The sequence below is a fragment of the Pagrus pagrus genome (assembly GCF_965226575.1).
Source record: "Pagrus pagrus genome assembly, chromosome: 6".
Classification (NCBI taxonomy): Eukaryota; Metazoa; Chordata; class Actinopteri; order Spariformes; family Sparidae; genus Pagrus; species Pagrus pagrus.
The window spans coordinates 18,239,617-18,258,422 of NC_140190.1; the positions used below are offsets into that span (position 1 = coordinate 18,239,617).

General features: G+C 38.5%; 1 protein-coding gene across 2 annotated transcripts in view; it reads left to right on the forward strand.

Annotated features, from left to right (window-relative positions):
- negr1 (neuronal growth regulator 1) overlaps positions 1-18,806 on the forward strand; it is a 154,939-nt gene that overhangs the window by 76,484 nt on the left and 59,649 nt on the right. For both annotated transcript variants that reach the window (XM_084354261.1, XM_084354262.1), the window contains exon 4: positions 15,160-15,291. In XM_084354261.1, coding sequence (XP_084210387.1) covers positions 15,160-15,291 — 132 coding nt within the window. The remainder of the gene's footprint in view (positions 1-15,159; positions 15,292-18,806) is intronic.

Sequence of the window (18,806 nt, forward strand, 5' to 3'; positions counted from 1 at the left end):
TGAGCATGCAGTCACACCTACTGTATATAGAATATCTCAGTTATGAATGAAAGGAGACCTGCAACCAACAGCTGAACAACTTGAACTACCATAAACACACACAGTAAAATGAATAAAAATGCACATTTTTAAGGATTTGAAGATATATGTAACTTTTGGCTTGACACCTTTTGTTTCCTCAGGTTGTCAGCTGCTGACACTCATGGTTGGTAGGTCGGGCCGGTCACAGACCCAAAGCATCACTATTTGTTGAGTTGGGAATGAGACTCAGAAATCAATTAGCTTTACAAATTTGCAAACTTAATAAAGCCATACCCTTTTTAAGAAAGTTATAAAATATTTAAAAAAAAATGATACACAGTAACAATGTTCTGTCATTTACCACATTTGCTTTTGAAATTGGTGTTTTTGTGGACAACTAAAGTCTGAAGATAAGGTTCAAACAATATAATATATCTTTTGTTTGTTTGTTTTTAGTAAGGGTTTATGGAGATTGACATAAACTGAAACTGTGCTAATTTCTGCAATTCAACAACACATTCACTACGAATAGACAGAACAAATTCTAAATCTAAAACTTACCACTTTTTAATGTTTGTGTTGATGAGAGCTGTCAAACTGGCAAATTGGTCTCTTGATTTGCATATGTTTTAACTTATTTTAAATGCTGTTCATGTGTTGTCAAAGTGTTGTTTTTTCATTTGGATGTCTATTTGCATATCATCTAATGAGCTGTGTCGGCGATACATGGAAGGATCTACTTGGCGTCAGTTGCTAAGAAAAAGTATAGTATAATAACAAATTTTCAACTTTCATAGTTTATTTTTTAGTCACACTTATTGAATGTGTGTTAAGTATCATCAATCATACTAATACCAGTTATACCTGATTGTATCATTACACCTCCAGCACAACATTTCAGCTACTTGTATTTGGTAGTAGTAACACCTGTCGTTGACATGAGGCCAAGATGGTGAAATTGCTGTAAAAGTGACAAACAAGTATACAAGGCAAGTTATATTTGCTGGCCTTACTCTCTTCAACACTCAGCCATTTTGGGGTGGGGGTGGAGATTTTTCGCACTGTAGATAGTTCTGCTGCAGCAGTCAGTGAAGTTTGACAGAATGATAAATTGCCCTGACTGACTGTCAAGTTCCTATTCCCACTCCGACTGTTTTGTGTTTGCATTTTTCCCTCTCTCCCCGTCCTGCCAACCAGCAAACTGCCAGCTAATAATAAACTTTGTGCATCCAGTGAAGTGTGGCCATAAACTGTTTATTGAGACATTCATTTGGCTCAGTATGTGTGCACATATAGTCGATGCATATTCCTCAATTAGAGAGATGCAAAGTGAAGCAAGTACTTGTAACACACAGATCATCTTTGTTGACATGTTACTCAGAAAAGAAATGGTGCCAGCATATGTCTGGAGCCTAATGTGCTTAAAAAAACATCGCTTTTTTTGTGTAACAGTTTAATTACCCATGTAAAAATTAGCTTGACAGTGAAGTCCTCAGGAATTTGGGTTAATTGGTGCATGTTAAGTTGGCAAAGGACTGGAAAGCCCGCTCAAGTCCCCTTATCATCTGGTAAAATCTGGATGTTCAAAGTGGGTGTTTGATGCTCTCCCTACCCTTGAGCAAGGATTTTACCCATGACTATTCCAGTGATGCAGCGCAGTCACGAGTTTAAAAGCATTAATGGGAAACTGCCTAGTTTGTATGTATTAGTGAGATAATTTCCGACCCTGCAGCTCCTGCTCCGGGTATTTAATGTCATTAAAACATATTCTCAATCAACTAGTTGGGTTAAATGAAAAGGTGAATTTAAGCAAGAAATGCCATTTGAAGAACTATATTGACAATACTACCAGAAGCCACTTTGTCGTTATCAGCTTAGCTCTTGACATGGCTACTTACTTTACTCCTAAAGCTCACAATAGCTCAGGTGACGTGTCAGCCTTTCAGGGTATTACTGCATGGAGTACTGTGCTGTGGTTCCTCACCACTCCCTCATAGGTCATAGGGAGGGGGGTAAAATAGCTTTTAACATAGTCTGTTTCATTCGGGTTTGGTTGGGTGGATGGCTGGATGGCTGGGCAAAATTGCTTTGATAAGCTTTTTCCATTGAGATTTGAATCCATGGGATAGAAGTGTGACCTTTGAAAAGGCTGACTAGAATACATATTTGATTGTTTCCTGTGATAGGACTCAGCTGGGACACATTTTTCTCTCTCTTTCCAAGCAGCTACTGTACAGATATAAACTGCATACTGTATGATTTGCCTTTTCATTTAAGTGCATGAGGCATATCTTCCCCAAACCCCCCCCCCCTCTGTCCCCGGGGAACAGGCAGTGGCATCTTCCACACTGACAACTCACTACAGTATGTGTACTGTTACCTTAACTTGCTTAGTCCCGAACTAAGTGGCAACAGCAAGTGCATAAGTACAGTAGCTCAGTCATTTTCATGTGAACAGTGCGATGAATTATTCAGACTTTACTTTATATCACTGCTACATACCTTGAGTTGTCGCTGTAATTCGGCAGCTCTTTAAGAAATGCAATGCAAGTTTTGGGCGGTCTGTTCACCAAGGGTTCTCTCATTCACCACCAGGTTCCTTTTCTCATAGTTTGCAATGAGCCAGTGCGCAGTTTAAGTGCTGACACTTGAGCACGCTTTAAACATGATGGGAGGTGAAAGATAAAGAGTTATGCACTGCATTTCGAATTTCAGATATCAACAGCGGGAGTCGTGTCTAACATTTCCCCATTCAGCTGTTGAGCTGAGTATTGCGAACTAAAGAGGTGCTCAGTGGGCACATGCTTTATATGAGTGTCTGTAACGTGATGAATAGTAGACCTTTTTAACTCAAATGTGGTATTGAGTTACTGCCACACTACACACATTAAATGGCAGTTGGCAGCCATAGACAATTTCTTTCCCGACAGCCACTTTTTTGAACTCTTTAACACCCACCCAACTTTTGAAGGAGGTTCCATTAAATTCAAATCTATACTTTTGATCTTTGTGGTGAATTTGAACATCACAGTTTTCAGGTCTTGAGACTACTTTCAGTATTAATGGATATGAATGGCCGTGTTCAAGCAGGTACAGAGAGTTGTCCAGCTTGTCCTGTCTTTCCTATCCACTTGGGCAGGACAATGAACCCTAACTTGCTAAAGGGTCAGGCCAGGACATTGCACAGTAGCTCACTACCGTTGATGTGTGAGGATGCGTGTGAATAGGTGAAGGAAAGAGCAATTTAGCTTTATCCAAAGTCAAAATTTACTTTTTGACCCATCTGCTAATGGGTGGTAAACTGATTGGAGAATATTTACCGGCCAAAATATTTTTCAACCAGCAATAGAACTGCATAAGATACAATGTCATTTGAAAGACTGCTCATCCCTTTATTTGTTAAGCCACACTTCTTTGTACATTTTCTGGCTTTTCATTTTAGAATAAAATTAAAAAGACAATACTTTATTATCTACCATTTGTGTGCTTAAGGCAGAAATTTGTCTTTATGCATGTGCAAAAAGGTAATTTTAAAAAACACATGAAAGTCCAAACAAGACACACTAAAACACATTAAAATCGAAAAACAATAAATACATTTTCTTTTAGGATGATCTACTGGCCATGTGCCGCCACACATTTGAGGTTATCAGTGTTACTGATGGTGTAAAATAAACAACAAACTCTGGTCAATTGACTAATCTTGTCAATTGTAATGACCAGAGTTTGTTGTAAAGTCGGCTTATCTCAGCAACCCTCAAATAGTGAATGGCCTCATTTATTTTATTCGCCAATGTAGATTTTTATTTGCATTTGGCATGTGGCAGGTGCTAATTTTGGACCTCGGCTGTAGCTGCTGAGTAATTTAATATTTACTTGGTTAATCTTTTAGTCCTTTGTGTATGAAATTTCATTTTCAAATGTTCTTGAATTGCAGGACAACAGACAAGAGGGGGTTGTCACAAAACTAGAGAATTTTGGCACTTTCTTTGAAATTTGTGGATCACTATAGAACTATACTCTCTTTTCGATATCTGTAGACACATACTGTATGTCTACATTTGTTTTGGCTCCTTTTGTTGCCACTCGTTCTGAATACATAAGTGAAAGATGGTTAAATATAATCTTTTTCTGTTCTTAAATTCACACACTTATTGCAGTGTGTTATGAATTCATGCATTAGCCAAGCTCGACAGATTGATTCAGAAGAAGAACAGTTGAGCCTTGGTATAGAGTCAACTTTTTATTCACTTGTTACATACTACATAATTTAATGGTAGTGTACAAAAGTATTTCATATTTTTAACTCAAAACTCCTCTAGGATATAGGGATTCATCTACCAGTATTTGTTATCTAGTTCTTTTTCACTACTTTTTTCCTCAGCCACAACATATTTTTACAGTTTTTGAGTAAACAAAAAATCTTATTTTGACTGAAATCAGTAAATTGTTTTATGCATCAATTCTAAGTGACAAAACAGATTAAAAGCGTTGATCATATATCATCCTCGTTCACTCTTATTAATTTGTTTTTTTCTTGAACTTGTGACTCAGTATGTTGATTTGCCATACAGTGTGAACCATGCCACTCTCTCTACTCTATCAGGTCCAGAACCTGAAATTATGTTTCCTGCCGACAGTGCGCTAGGCTAAATATGTCTGCACATAAAAAGTGAGGTAATTCTACGGGTCACTCAGGTGGCAGCACATGCAATCAGACATGACTCAAGGCTCCTTTGGCCCAGTTCCACTGTCTGGATTTCTGCAAGCTCAGATTGACAGCCGGTGCGAAGGGTAGGGGCTTCTGTATCAGGGCAGACTAACAGCCTGTTTTTCAGGCAGCCCCTGCACATGTTGTGATTCTACCCCTAGTTCTGGCCCACACCTTGAGTTGGGGCCAGAAGGCAGCAGCACACAATGTAGCAGCGTGGGTTGTTCTCCATTTTCAGGAGTTAAAAGGATAAATTGATGTAGAAAATGCTGCTCTATGCTATAATGGATTCTTCAGCGATGCCTGCCCTATCTGTGTATTGCAGCCCTGAAGGAAGCGTACTCACAGCTCCCCTACACAATGTGGGAAATTGCTTACTGCAACGGGACTTAGCCAGCATTGGCACTGAATGTGAAATTAACCTTGCTATGATTTCTTTAATTTGCTTGGAGTGACATCTCCCTCAGGTGAGAGGGGCCTTTGTCACTCTCTCAAATATCTCTCAGCATGCACTCGCACATCAGTCATGTTAGGTCTCTTGTGGTTTTACATCACTAACATCAACATAACATGTTATTTTCTTCCATCTCTTATTTTTCATATACAGGCTACATACAGTAGTCCTATGCTTGTTTTGTTTACTGTAATGTCAAGGTTGAGCATTTAACATATGATGTTCTTCAAAGTGTATATCAAGGATGTGACTCTTGTTTAATGGCTGCTATGACCTTTGCAAAGCCCCCTTACTGCTGTAATCGATAGGAATACCATTTGCAGCGAGGGCAGGAGGATGCAACAAGATCTTCCCTGAAAGAAATATATTCGCTTTCATTTATCAAGAAAGACCGAGCCTAATTAGATTTTTTCAAATGGAAAAGTATCCATTTATTTCAGCAGTATCTGGAATTGTATGTTGTTCAAATGTAAGGCCACATCTGCTTAGGAAAAAATAGACATATGTTTTATAGTATAAAACTTGCAAACCAATCCGTCTTACAATATTTGTCATAATTAAGCCACCTTTTCATTGTTCAGTTTGGATGTGGCTGATATGAGCACAAAATGTTCTTTGGTTTTGCAGCATTTAACAATGCCAGAAGTTATCGAAGTGTTCATAAATCAAATACATTAAAAATGAACTCACAACTAAAATCTGTTAAGTGTTCACATATTATCACTATACTGCAAGACAGTAGTTGAATTTCAGTACTGTAATAGTCTCTTGCCATAATAAATATTTATCTTCTTGCAATACATGTGTATGGCAGGCAGCATATACCTTCTTGCAGAACTCAGTCCACAAAATACGTATTTATAAATACATATCCTGGGCTCAATACAACAATCCTCCTCATACCAGCATTGTTCCAAATCAAAACTCATATTTAGTCCTATATCTGAAATTGACTTGTTTTCCCTCAGTTTCCTAATCCTAAACATTGCAATATTCTCAGTTTATTTGGCCCCCATTCTGAGTTTTGTCAAAACTTTTACTTGCTTCTTATCCTACCAAATTTATCCAATCATAACTTTGTGCAATGTCGACCATCTTTTGCATGTCTTTATTACAGCCTAGCTGTAATAGAATTTGTCTGTGGTGTGAAAATTAATTTGGCAGCAAAGACAGAAGCAGGGAGTAAGCCGTATCTCTATTTTCTCTCCAATCATAATCAAAATTGCTTCAGCAAACCGGGAAGACAAGTCCTCACTGTACCTCGCTGCGATGTACTCTGTTTGATTTACTCATGATTTAGTTATGCTAGAAATTGGTGCGAGTAGTGAAAGTTATTTTCTGAGTTGCTTCTTACATGCACTTCTACACATTGTCACATTGTAATGGTAAATCATTTAAACCTCGCTGCACTCACCAGTGGGACTATAGGTTGTATGAATAATCGTTAGAAGAAATCTTCAGTGTGATTTATGCTGTTTAATTATCATTCTTTGCACTTCTGGAGGGCTTATTCTGTGATTCAGACATGTAAGACACAAAAATGTGTTGATTTAGTGGTGAGGATTAAATTTGTTTCAAGCTTTTTTTTCTTTTTCTTGTTCAAGCATGCAGAAACATTCAGGGGGAGGAACATCTGCAGAAACAGCAGAGTAAAACAGTGTCAGAAGAACAGGGATGTGCCATGTGAGAGCACAATAAAAGTCTGATAATGCTCAGTGGCATTTTGTGGGCGCGGCAAAATTGATATAATCATTGTGATGATGTTATGTCTCCCACCCCGCTTCATTCAGTTTAATTTTGGAGGCTTGACTAATGTTTGACCATATCAAAGATGTCATTATAAGCTACTTTCATATCACAAAACTCCACAATTCTCTTCACATTGTAATATTCGGCTCCCTCAGTTTAATTGGAACCCTGCCTGCCACCTGTGGATATCACTAAAGGGTATTGTTGAATGTGGGAGTCATTATTACTCACACCTGTTTCTCATGATTGTTCCGGTTGCATGGAACTGCACATGCATTTTTTTACAGCAGACATTTTGACATGTACTTGCATGAAAACCAAAGGAAGGACTGATAAACTTAATAGGGCTGCAATCTATTTGGAAAAATACTGCTCTAAGGAACTGGTATTGTGCATGCAGACTTACTGGCACGCCTTACTGGGACACCGCAAAGGAGCAGAGCCATCATTCTTTTCATAAATTAGACCTGTGCTTCACCAGCTACGACAAGTTAAAATGTCTTTTCAGGAGTCCATGTGCATTAGTCAATATGTGTATTATGCCTGTCATAATACTTCATACTACTACTATACTTAATACTTCTTTTTGTCCGGCAATATATCGTCCTAGAAATCATTTTAACATGACATTTTAAGACCGTTTTATGCTACTGATATAAAATGTAATTGCAAAAAAAATGCAAGGACACCCTTTCAATGAACTTTCAATTCATAAGAACACTCAGACTTGAAATTGAAAGGTGAAAAACTGGAATGCTTGCAAGGTGTAAAGTACAAGGTAACTCATTCATCATTACAACACAGGGTTGCATAACGAAAAGAAGTTTGGAAACTCCTTGATGCTACACAAATAGAACAAAGATATGGTTATTTATATACAAATATATATGAACACATAGTACATCTTTTTTCTTTCTGAATCTATGTCAGGTATATGTAAATACACATGATAATGATAATGTGGTCGGCATCTTCATACCAAAAGTTCGACCTCTCCTCGTCCTGCTGTAGTCCTGTGTTCTGTTGACTCAGAACACAGTCCGCCCGTAGAGTGCAACAGCTTGATATTAGATGTTGTGGTGGAGACGGGTCTCTGTGGGCACAACAGTCTCTTATTTCACGTTGCTTGGCCAGCCTGACTCCCCTTTTTTCCATTTCCTTGCCGGCGACCAGACATTAGCCAGGAGCAGCCTTAAACCAAGCTGGATAAGCATGGCTCTTATTCTGACTCTCTTCCCCCTGGGACGGTCCAGCCAGTCAGGTCGCATAGTTGAAAGATGCCGTAGGGTGTGATGGTATCAAGGTCCACTGCTCTTAACCCAAAGCACCTGCTTTTCTCTATAATGATGCATCTTCATGCGCCGCCATATGGTTAGGGTTAAATATCCTAAATAAATAGTAGTTAAGCAGTTAATAAAGTAATTAACAACATAAAACCACACACCCAAAACAATAATTAAAATGGGGGAAAAACACACAGATGCTTTGCCCAAGTATTATAGGGGTAGGGGAAACCATGCTAGTTATTCTGGCATCATGTTGGCTGAAATGTAGGTGACATTCTTAAGTAACCAAACCCGCAGGTAAACACAACGGGCAATATCAAGGTCTACAGAAATGACGTCATGTACATACATACGGATGACTCGAAGATGACATATGTATGATCAGTAGATAACATAATCATTGTGACACACCTACCCTATGAGAATATGTTTTCAGTGTTAGGCCTAGAGCAGTAAACACTTTTGATGGTTTCACTTGACAGAAACTAAGTTTTTTAAAATGATTAAAATTGTTGCTCAACACTTTCATGTTGGACGGCTACAGAATTTGATGCTTCTTGCACACTGTAATGTTTTGTCGGGCAATGTGATTGGGTAGTCAGAGAGATAGCGTGTGGTTACCATGGAGACAACTGAAACCTTTCAGCAAAGCATGAATTGAAAATGTAGCGCGGCTCTTAAGTTTCTATCAGGTGGCACTCGTCAAAAGTGTTGTGTCCAACCATAAATCAGGCTTCAGGAAGGTGTCTCTTAATATTTCCTATAGTTTTAATATTTGTTGTCAGTTCCCATAATTAAGGCACAGATGGTTCATTTACAGTACACTGAATTTATTATTAATAAATAATTATATATTAATAATTAATAATAATAAATTATTTTACTGCTGTGAATGATGTCATTGCCCAAATCTTCAGAGTATCCTCAATCTTCAGCGATATTGAACTTATGTCAGTTGAATCAAATGCAGGGTCTTCAGTTTCAAACCAGTTAGCTGGAGGCACTAAAATGTCCGCTAGAGATGCTGTGTCATATCATTCAGTCAACCAAGCATAGGTGACCCATTTTACACCCATTCACCATTTAATTTTCCTCCAATGATTCTTGAGCTTCAGTTGTCATTTTAATGTTGTCTGACTTTACAGTGCCAGTAGTATACATATTCTTCGTCTAGTCTTAAAATTGATTTCAATTAGCAATTTTAGTAATTAGATGGCAGGATTCTCCGGACTAAAAGGCTTATTGATGGCCACAAGAGCAAAACATTGTCTGGTCTATGGTGCCATACAACTGGATGTCAGACGGGGTGGCACCAGACCTGCTGCCTTCAAGAAAAATAACTTCAGACCAAATTAAATCAGGTAGTATTAGGTGAAACAGATATGTCCAGTAGAATGAAGTTGCGTTCTGCTGGCCAAAAAAACATTTCTGGTTTGGATCTTTGGTCATTTAAAATAAAAGTTTAGACTTTTGAATGGATCTCAGTGCTCATAAGACTGAACTAAAAATATAATTAAAATATAAAAAACTGTCTGATTGTTTCATTTAACTGAAAGGAAATGACAATATGCATCATTTCATTGGAAAGAGTAATAGTTTTTTAACCTAGCACAGACTGTCTTAACTGCTTTAAAACTATAATGTACAATATGAAAAATGTATTTTTATATTTATTTTATAATTTATATTTATATCAGTGAAATGCAAAACTCAACTTAAAATAAACTGGTCTCAAAATGAGAGGAGTTTGTGTGCGCACATCTAAGGGAAAATTGCCTTAGCGGGTGGAAACACAGCTGAGCTTTCTTTTTTCACAGCACAAAAATAGAGCAAAAGAGTAAAGGCTTACAAATTATATTGGTGCCTCTCAAAATCGTGGTCAGTGGCATCCAAGCTCCTGTTGCCCATAGAAATATTTGTGCTACACTGTTAGGCAGAAGGAGAGAAAGCCTGTATCTGCTCTCATCCTGTGGATCATACGATGCCAGAGCAGCAGCTCACAGAACATGACTCTGTATTTCATATATAAGTTTCATTTTTATTTACATTTATCGTCTTTGGACATTGATTGCTTCAACATACCCTAGGCACATCCCCCAGGATGTGGCAAAAAGTTTCTTTGCTTTTTAAGCGGAAACCACTGCGTTGAATTCAGCCATTTGGTAAATGGTATTCCAAGCATCAGGCATACTTGGCCTCATGGGTCAGTGCTTTTGATTTCATTGCCCCACTAAAAGACACAAGTGCACACAGTGGATTTCCACATCCTGCGTACTGTAATTCTCCATTACAGTGAAATACAATGGAGCTGTGCATTAAGGGCAGTGTCTCGGTCAACCATGTTACTTAGTGTGTTGGGGGAGAGATCTACACAGGGCACTGAGACATAAAGTCCTGTGAAAGTCTGTAGTTCTTTTATCATCCATAAGTAGGTAAATATAGGTTATTAGTATAACACCTTTTTAGAGCAGACGTCACAAAGTGCTTCGGCATAAAAGACAAAAGCAACAGACATAATCATTTTGTGTAGGTTCTTTGATCTGTAGCATTGATGTGTATGCAGTAAACAAGCTAGACACAGTGGAGGCATCCTGTTTTCAGGTGGTCCGTCCCATTCTTGTGGATGCAGTATCTCAAGAACGCCTTGAGGGCATTTCTTCAAACTTGGCACACATTTCTACTTGGACTCCAGGATGAGCAGTTTAGATTTCGGCAGTCAAAGGTCAAAAGTCAAGGCCACTCTTACCTTGTGGCATCCCATTGTCTTGGTAAGCATATCTCAGCAACGCCTCAGGGACTTTCTTAAAATGCAGCACACATATCCACTTGGATTCACGGTTGAACTGATTAGATTCTGGTGGTCAAAGGTCAAGTCTCAACAATTCATGATAATTATGACAACATTCAATATAAATGTCCAAAAGGATAAAATAATGACATGATGACATTTTTTTTGCAAAAGGTCAAACGTAAACTTCATTGTGACATTGTATTGTTCTGCAAAAAATGTTCTGGCCTTTATTCAACGCCATAGCTCAGTGACAGCAACTTGACTGGCGTGCAGAGGCATACAACTGCGATGTGGTAATTCTAGTTTTAATTGGTAAATGTAAGCAGCAACAATATGGCGATGATAATAGGATTGGGCTCTTCACATTAAAAGTTTGTCATCTGGAAAACAGTCCATTCACTTTGGCTATGTGTAAGCTCCAGGCGTCATTGATGCAAACACAGAATCCACCTCTCCTAATCCTGCTCGGAATATGATACACCCATCAAGTGCAACAACTTGATCCTGGGATGTTGTGGTCGAGACATGTCCATGTAAAGATGTGACACATCAGTCAGATACACATGACCATAACTTTGAGTATTCAGTATGTGCAACATGGCTGGCATCAGTCATGACCCAAATGCCCACTGTCTTTTATCATAAAGTTCAAGAAAGTTTCAGATGTCTCCTGTAGAGATGTAAATGTGAGGCCAATTTAAATGGCAGTATGAATTCCATTAATTCTGCATACCATATGGGGAGTAGACCAATGCTGTGTCTCGCTCTGTGCTATTCTGAAAGCCTTATATAAGAGGTTATAATATGGTGAGAACTTGATTACACACACGGTCTAATCAAAAGTTAAATAACACATTGTAAATAAAACTCTCCTTATTTTGAACACACGTTTAATTCCACAGTATTACTCAACCAAAAGAGGTTTCCTTCTCACAAATGCAGATGACAGTGAGACTTGTTGCAAGAAAAGACAGCTGGCCACAAGATAAACACACATTTCTCTGTTCATTCATCTTTAAAAATCTCGTTTTTGGGCAGTTTTTGTCTTTGTGTTCTGTCTTCAATCAGGAATAGCAGTGCCGGCTGTGGCTGTATCATAGCATATTGGAAGACCTACTTATTCAGTGAAACATATAAAATCCAGTTCCTCTGCATCTGTTGTAACTTTAATTCTGGGTGTATTACACAGGCTGTAGGTCTCAGCAGGGCTACTGAACAGGAAATGACTTGCACTGCAGCTATGGCGAGAATATGCACACATCAGCCAGTCTGTTTAAGTTAGATTTCATGTAATCATTCATCATGCATTAAATTTAATACTGAAAAACTTTCCCCTACTTGTACTTGATAGCTGATGCCTGTTCCCTTGTGGAGATCCCCAACTCTGTTGTTGATTTCGAGAGTAGCCTGCTTGTATCTCACCAGTGCTCTGACCAAAGTCAAATTTCCCAGCATATTGTTTACACGAAGCTTCTGCATTTCTGTTTATGTCCACTTCATTAATGTTAATAGAGAATGCGAGAACATAAACCCTGTCTGCAGGTCTCTTTCTTTTAACATCAAACTTGCACTGCACCATTTGATCGCCATACTGACACACTCTGCACATCCCCTTCCACATCAGTGGGATTAAAAAACTGTGTGCACCCAACAAAAGAAGAAATGCCTCTTCACTGGTGCAAAGCCCAGCCATGAGCCGTGCACCACCACAAAAATAGAGCTCTTTGTGTTATGTCTCCGTCCCTGTGCTCTCTTGGCATATTATCGGTTCTGTTTTTCAGACACATCCGGTGCTTGTTTATGGATCAGTTTTTCAAACATTTTTCTTCCCTTTGCTGTTGTTTGTGTAGCCGCCGATATCTTTGCCAAGACTCCATTGTTGCCACCACAACAGTGTGACAAGAAATGGGAAAGCTCATTATCGACAATGCCTTCAGTTTCAAGTTTTAGCAGCTAAAAAGCCACCAGGGTTGCAGAATAAGAAAGTGACATTATTATATAAGTATTCAGCTCACTTGGCAGGGAAGAGTGGCAGCACTGAATGGCAGCTCTCCTTAAGCATGAATTGTCTTGATTCTTTCTCCTCTTTCATGAGATAATGCTGAGTCAGTGTCAGGTCTCTGTGGTCTTCTTGAGCTCAGTTTTGCTCGATTGTGCACTCTGTTTGATACCCATTCCTTCCAAACACATCCACACTTCTTCTATCCCAAACCACCGTTACCACCCTGAAAAGATGTATATAAATAGATTTCACACTGAGCACAACTGGGCTGGAAATTAATTCTGGTCAGGGGAAAATCTGCTACAGTCTCTCTAATACACATACAGTATTGCCTGCTGGGATCCTATAACCATTTATTACACAAGCACTCCCAGTCAAATTGGTTTCATTGTTATTATTCCCAATTTCATATCTATCTATTCATCCATCTATCTATCTGTCTCAACTAAGAAGAAATAAAGTAGGTTTGATAGCATGTCAATGATGAATACAGATGCCTAATATTTGTGATCATCTGCAGCTGGCTTATTGACTGTCATTAACTAGACTTGGACTTTAACCAAACAGATTATCAAATGACACTTGTGGCTCAATCATTTTATTTTGTTGTGTAATATGTGAAATACAGCTGCAACAAACAATTACTTTCAATTGCAATTATTGATGAATGGCTTTGCCTATAAAATTTCAGTAAAATAGTTTAAAAAAAAAGCTTGTTATAATTTTCCAAAGTCCCTAAAGTGATGTATTCATATATAAGCTGCACATATAATCAAAATATTATCAAAATTGCAATATCCAAAGTAGAAGTTTGTAGAAGTAGCAATTGTTTCATGAAGGTAAAATGTATGAAAATTGAGGGCTGCTGTGTTGCCCAACAGTATTTGACGAGCTCAGGAAAAAAAGTTGAACCTTAAAACAAAAAACATACAATTTCACATAAAAGAAAAAAGACTTCATACAAGCAGCAAATTACATCAAGACAATTCCTTATTTTATTTAAGAAAACATGCTTGTTTGGTACAGACCCCAACAAATGTCACATCATCACGATTTTAATAGTTTTGTCACTGAAAAGGAAAATTGTGATGCTATAATGATCAGTCGCAATCCTAATATCTGTCAAAATGTCGTATTGTGCAGCCCTAATATCATAATGGGAATGGGAATAATAATTTCATACAATCAAACTAAAAGATGTTCAGTTTACTGTCTCAGATGACCAAAAACGGCTGAAAATCCTGATAATGCATAAGCTGTGAGCAATGTCTATGTTTTTACTGGAGAAATGACTCCACCAATTAATTGATTAATAAGATAAAAACAATTTAATTCATCGACTGTTCATTGCAGGTCTGTTGTTAGATAATACAATGAGTGACACATCTATGCTGAGACCGCTGGCACAAACTAGATTTGTTCTTCTGTTGTGGATAAGATTGCGTGTTTTGTCCTGATTATTCTCACTAAATTATACTTGACACCATGCTGTATCTCATTATTGCTTCATCCCGGTTATCACACTTTCAGCTCTTACTAGCAAAACATTTACAACGAGCCTATCATGTATCACCTCTAACAATGTTAATATACAGTATTTTAATGTTTCTCATGTTGATTGGAGTGGACATGTTTGTGTGGATTTGTGCTCCCTCTGGCTTTTTAGGCCTGCTAATATGTCAGTCACGGTTCTTTGCTGCTACTGCCTTTGGCTCCGGTAGTTAACTATAAAGCACTGACATGTGCATTGAGCCATCGAATTTGTCTGTCTTCCAGGAAGTATCTCTAACTGCATAGTGTGGAGTTGAGTAAATGATGAGTGGGTGACTGGGAATACACCATTACTTCATTTCCTGCCACCATATCAATACAAATGGATCAATGCGCTGCTAATCCACTGCTATTTTAGGATTCACAGAAGGTAATCAGGGGTTCAGTAGAAAAACCTTATCTCATTGTATCTTCTACTCAGACGTAAACCTGACAGCTATTTGGTGCAAATGAGGGTTTTTCCACATGCTAACCATAGGCTATGGAAAGTCTTGAGCTGTATACAGAAGGTGTGTGTGTGCGTTTTTGTGTGCTGTGTTTGTATTCTTTGTAGACACTGTGTAAGTACTTGGCCTCCATTTTTTCTATTTCCAGCCAGGAAGTATGACAGTGGCGAATATCTTAACATCACCGGCATCACAAGGGACCAGGCTGGAGACTACGAATGCAGCGCTTTAAATGACATCGCCTCTCCTGACACCAAAACCGTAAAAGTCACAGTCAACTGTAAGTATATCTCTTTCTGCTTCCTTCACTTTCCTTTTTTTTCCCACACTGGCCTCGCAGACACATGAAAGACACGGGGGCAGACTTCAATGATGCAAGTGTCATGTCCCTGACGGTGCAGCTCAAGAAAGTACACCTTCCTGAAGTTTGAGAAAGTAGAAAGCTAGAGCTTGAAGTTTAATATTTAATGTGAGAATTCCCTTTTTGTCTGTGCATGTAGGTGATTAATTCACACTAAGGAAAGGTCTGACTGTTCTAAGCACTATTCCATTATGCAGGTAATGAGTCTTTCAAAAGTGTGAGGAGACAGTAATGAGGAGTCAGGGCATTAATGAATGATACTGGGCTTTGGCTGTCATGGTCACATGGAAATCACCACTCGTAGGCATGAGCAGGGATGGGTGCTTGACAATTATTGCCATTCCCTCTCTTTTTAAAAGTGCTCCTTTACTTCACTGTTATTCATGGAGGTTTCGCGTAGATGCCCTGTGCTAAATCTCACTTTTGGCAAAGCTTATCAGGCAGTCGGCCACAGAGACAGGGGGCGGGGGAGGGAGGAGGAAGAGCGCAGGAAGAAAGGCTCCTCATGGCCCACTTACTGAGTCATATCCTGAAAGCTAATCAGGCAAGTTTTCTAATTGAAGTTTTAGGAAATAGAGTTATTTTGTTTCAAACACAGATATGACCATTTCTTTATTTATTCTTTTTTTCCCCTTACAAAACTTTGAATCCAATAAGGCTTGTACTTTATTTTCTTCCTGTGTTAAGACAGCTTTCATTCTGGCCTCGTTATAAAACAAAGTCTTATGGCCATTATTTCTGTGTAATGCCTGGCTCTAATGAGCTGGGTCTGAGTAGAGTTTTGGAGGCCAGTTATTTATAACTCTACTGAGACATGGCTTCAAGACTGAAAAGTGCTTTGACAACCGGCACTGTCTTTATGTTGCAGAACAAAGGAGATATTCACAATGATTGATAAGGCATGTCATAGTCAGACGGTGACTTTTAAAGCGACACAGCAGGGGTATAAGGGTTTAGTGTCCAAACAGAGTGAACTGATTAGGAGGTCTTTGCTTTGCTCGGACAAAGTCACCACAGCTCGAGCAGCGGAGCGACACTCTGGGTGGGAGTGTGCTGTAGTTCGTCAAGTGTTAAAGCAGTTTTTGCTTTTCAGAGTTATCTGAAGCTGACAGAGCTACAGAGCTGTTCCCGTCATTGACCAGTTAGTCATTCTTTCTTATTGACCTGTAGCACAGAGGAGAATTGTAGAGATATCTTTTGTAGACTCCTTTAATAAAATTAAATGCTTTATAAATTGGTTTGTTGAAACTATATGTGATTTCTGTTTAATTGTATATATTTGCATAATCCTTTAGGTACAGATGAAATTGCTTTGCACAGAAATGTCTCTCTTATACAATGGAGGTTACTCTATAGGCTATAAATTCTTACACATTACTTCTGCAGTTTGGACTGAAAAATTGAAGATCTGTATCGCACCCGGCCTAATTGCAACACATCAAATACAATGGATTAATGTATATGAACTGTAGACAGCTGTTGGATACGTTTATCAGAAGCAGCAGCAGGATCCTGAGTGAATACACTGACATGAGACTATAAGAGTTGATGTCCATTGAAAACCGTTATTAGTTTATAACCTTTTTAGATCGATCTTGGATATTTTTCAGGCAAATCATAGTGATTGCAGTATCTAATGTCCTCTTCTGTTTCCAAACCTCACAAAACCTCCTTCACTGACAGATCTGCACCACTTGAACAAACCAATAGAGTGATGTAGCCAACTAGATGGCTATGCTGATTGGATGAGTTACTTCACGTGGCTCTTTGTATTATAAATAACTGAACTTGAGTGATAGCTGGTAGCATAGCTGATGAGGAGCTTGTGCCAAAAAAGAACTATCTTTAATGCAGTATTGTGTTTTATGGTGCAGGTGGAAACATTAATATGCTATTTTGAGACTGACATTTTAGAATCTCAAAAATAGATCGCAATTTAGTTTTTGGATCGTGATTGTGACATTCTTTTGCCAGATCACCCATCCCTACTGACAATATATTTTAAGATAATCCAAAGTGTCACAGTAAATCAAAAAAGGCGCAAACGCAGACACAGAAGCAGGCAAGGTGAAAAACAAAAAACAAGCTTTTATAATGCAACAAGGAAAACCCAGGAAAATAAACTGTAATACAAAAACTATAAAGGACAAACCATAAAGCCATGGGGAACAAATCTAGAACACAGGAGGACCAGGGAACAGACACAGAAACAGTAAGACGAAGGATGAAAACAGATGAAACAACAAAGAGTAAAGGAAAAACACTTAACACTTATAATACTAATAATATTTATACACAGGGGCTAATAAAACACAGGTGTACACAAAAAGGCTAATTGACTAAACTAAAACATAGGACCATGAGTGGCAGTGTTGTGATATTTGGGATATTCACAATAACTGTCATATTAAAAAATGAAATATTGATATCATGTTAATAATACAAATGATATTTATGATGTTGAGCCTTGTGGATCTTTTGTTTATGTGTTCATCTGGTTTCACTGTCACAAAAAATTGAGTGCAACTGTTCTTTTTGTGTTTCTGTTCTTCTCTGCTCTCCACCTCCCCCTTTTGGGCGTGAATTATTTGCCAATGAAAGAGACCAAACACAAAGTAAACAAAATTAAAGGCAGATTTGATTTTTCTTCCAGATATCTACATACATCGTGGCCGTATCATTTGCCCGTTATAATTGTGTAGTGAAATTCTGATATCGTGACAGCCCTAACCATGACAATACGTTTTCAAAGACTTCATGAATCTGAGGGGTAGGAGAAAAATCACAACCCATAAAGCAGCATCTGTCTGAGATCATTATGATTAAAGATGCTGCAGTTGCTTTATCAGACAGTGTTGAAAGCAGGCTCCAGTGGACATGAAATGTCTCTTAAAGCAGTTCTGTGGCACTTTTGCCATGTCTCTTTAAGAAGTCTTCATTCAAAATTTGTCTGCAGTAATTAGTTGAGCCGGGCTGATGGGGCAGCCTCTGTCCCCACAAAGTGTAAATCTCAGAGCTCCCTCCCACCTAATTCATAAATATTTCATAATGTCTGACACCCTCTTTGAAGTATGGCCAACATGTAGCTCCACAGAGTCAGACTTTTCTGGCCTCACAAGCACCTCATACATGAAAGGTCCTGTGTTTTATTGCCGCTGGTTAGCATTCGAAGTGCTGCGCAACTATGAGACCTGCATAAACAAAACATGTCGCTGACATTAAAGCGGCACAAAGCCACTTTAGTTGTCGACATCTTTAAATGGCAGCAAGAGGAAGCTGTTTAAAAGAACTCAGCTTCAGTACCCTGTGTCATGTAGCTTTAAATAGTCAGTGTTTTCAGCTCTTCAGATATTTTGTAAATGTTTTTTATGCATGTATTTTTCACGACAGTTGTCTCTTCTCTCTACATGGAGACTTGTGTTAGATGTGCTTAT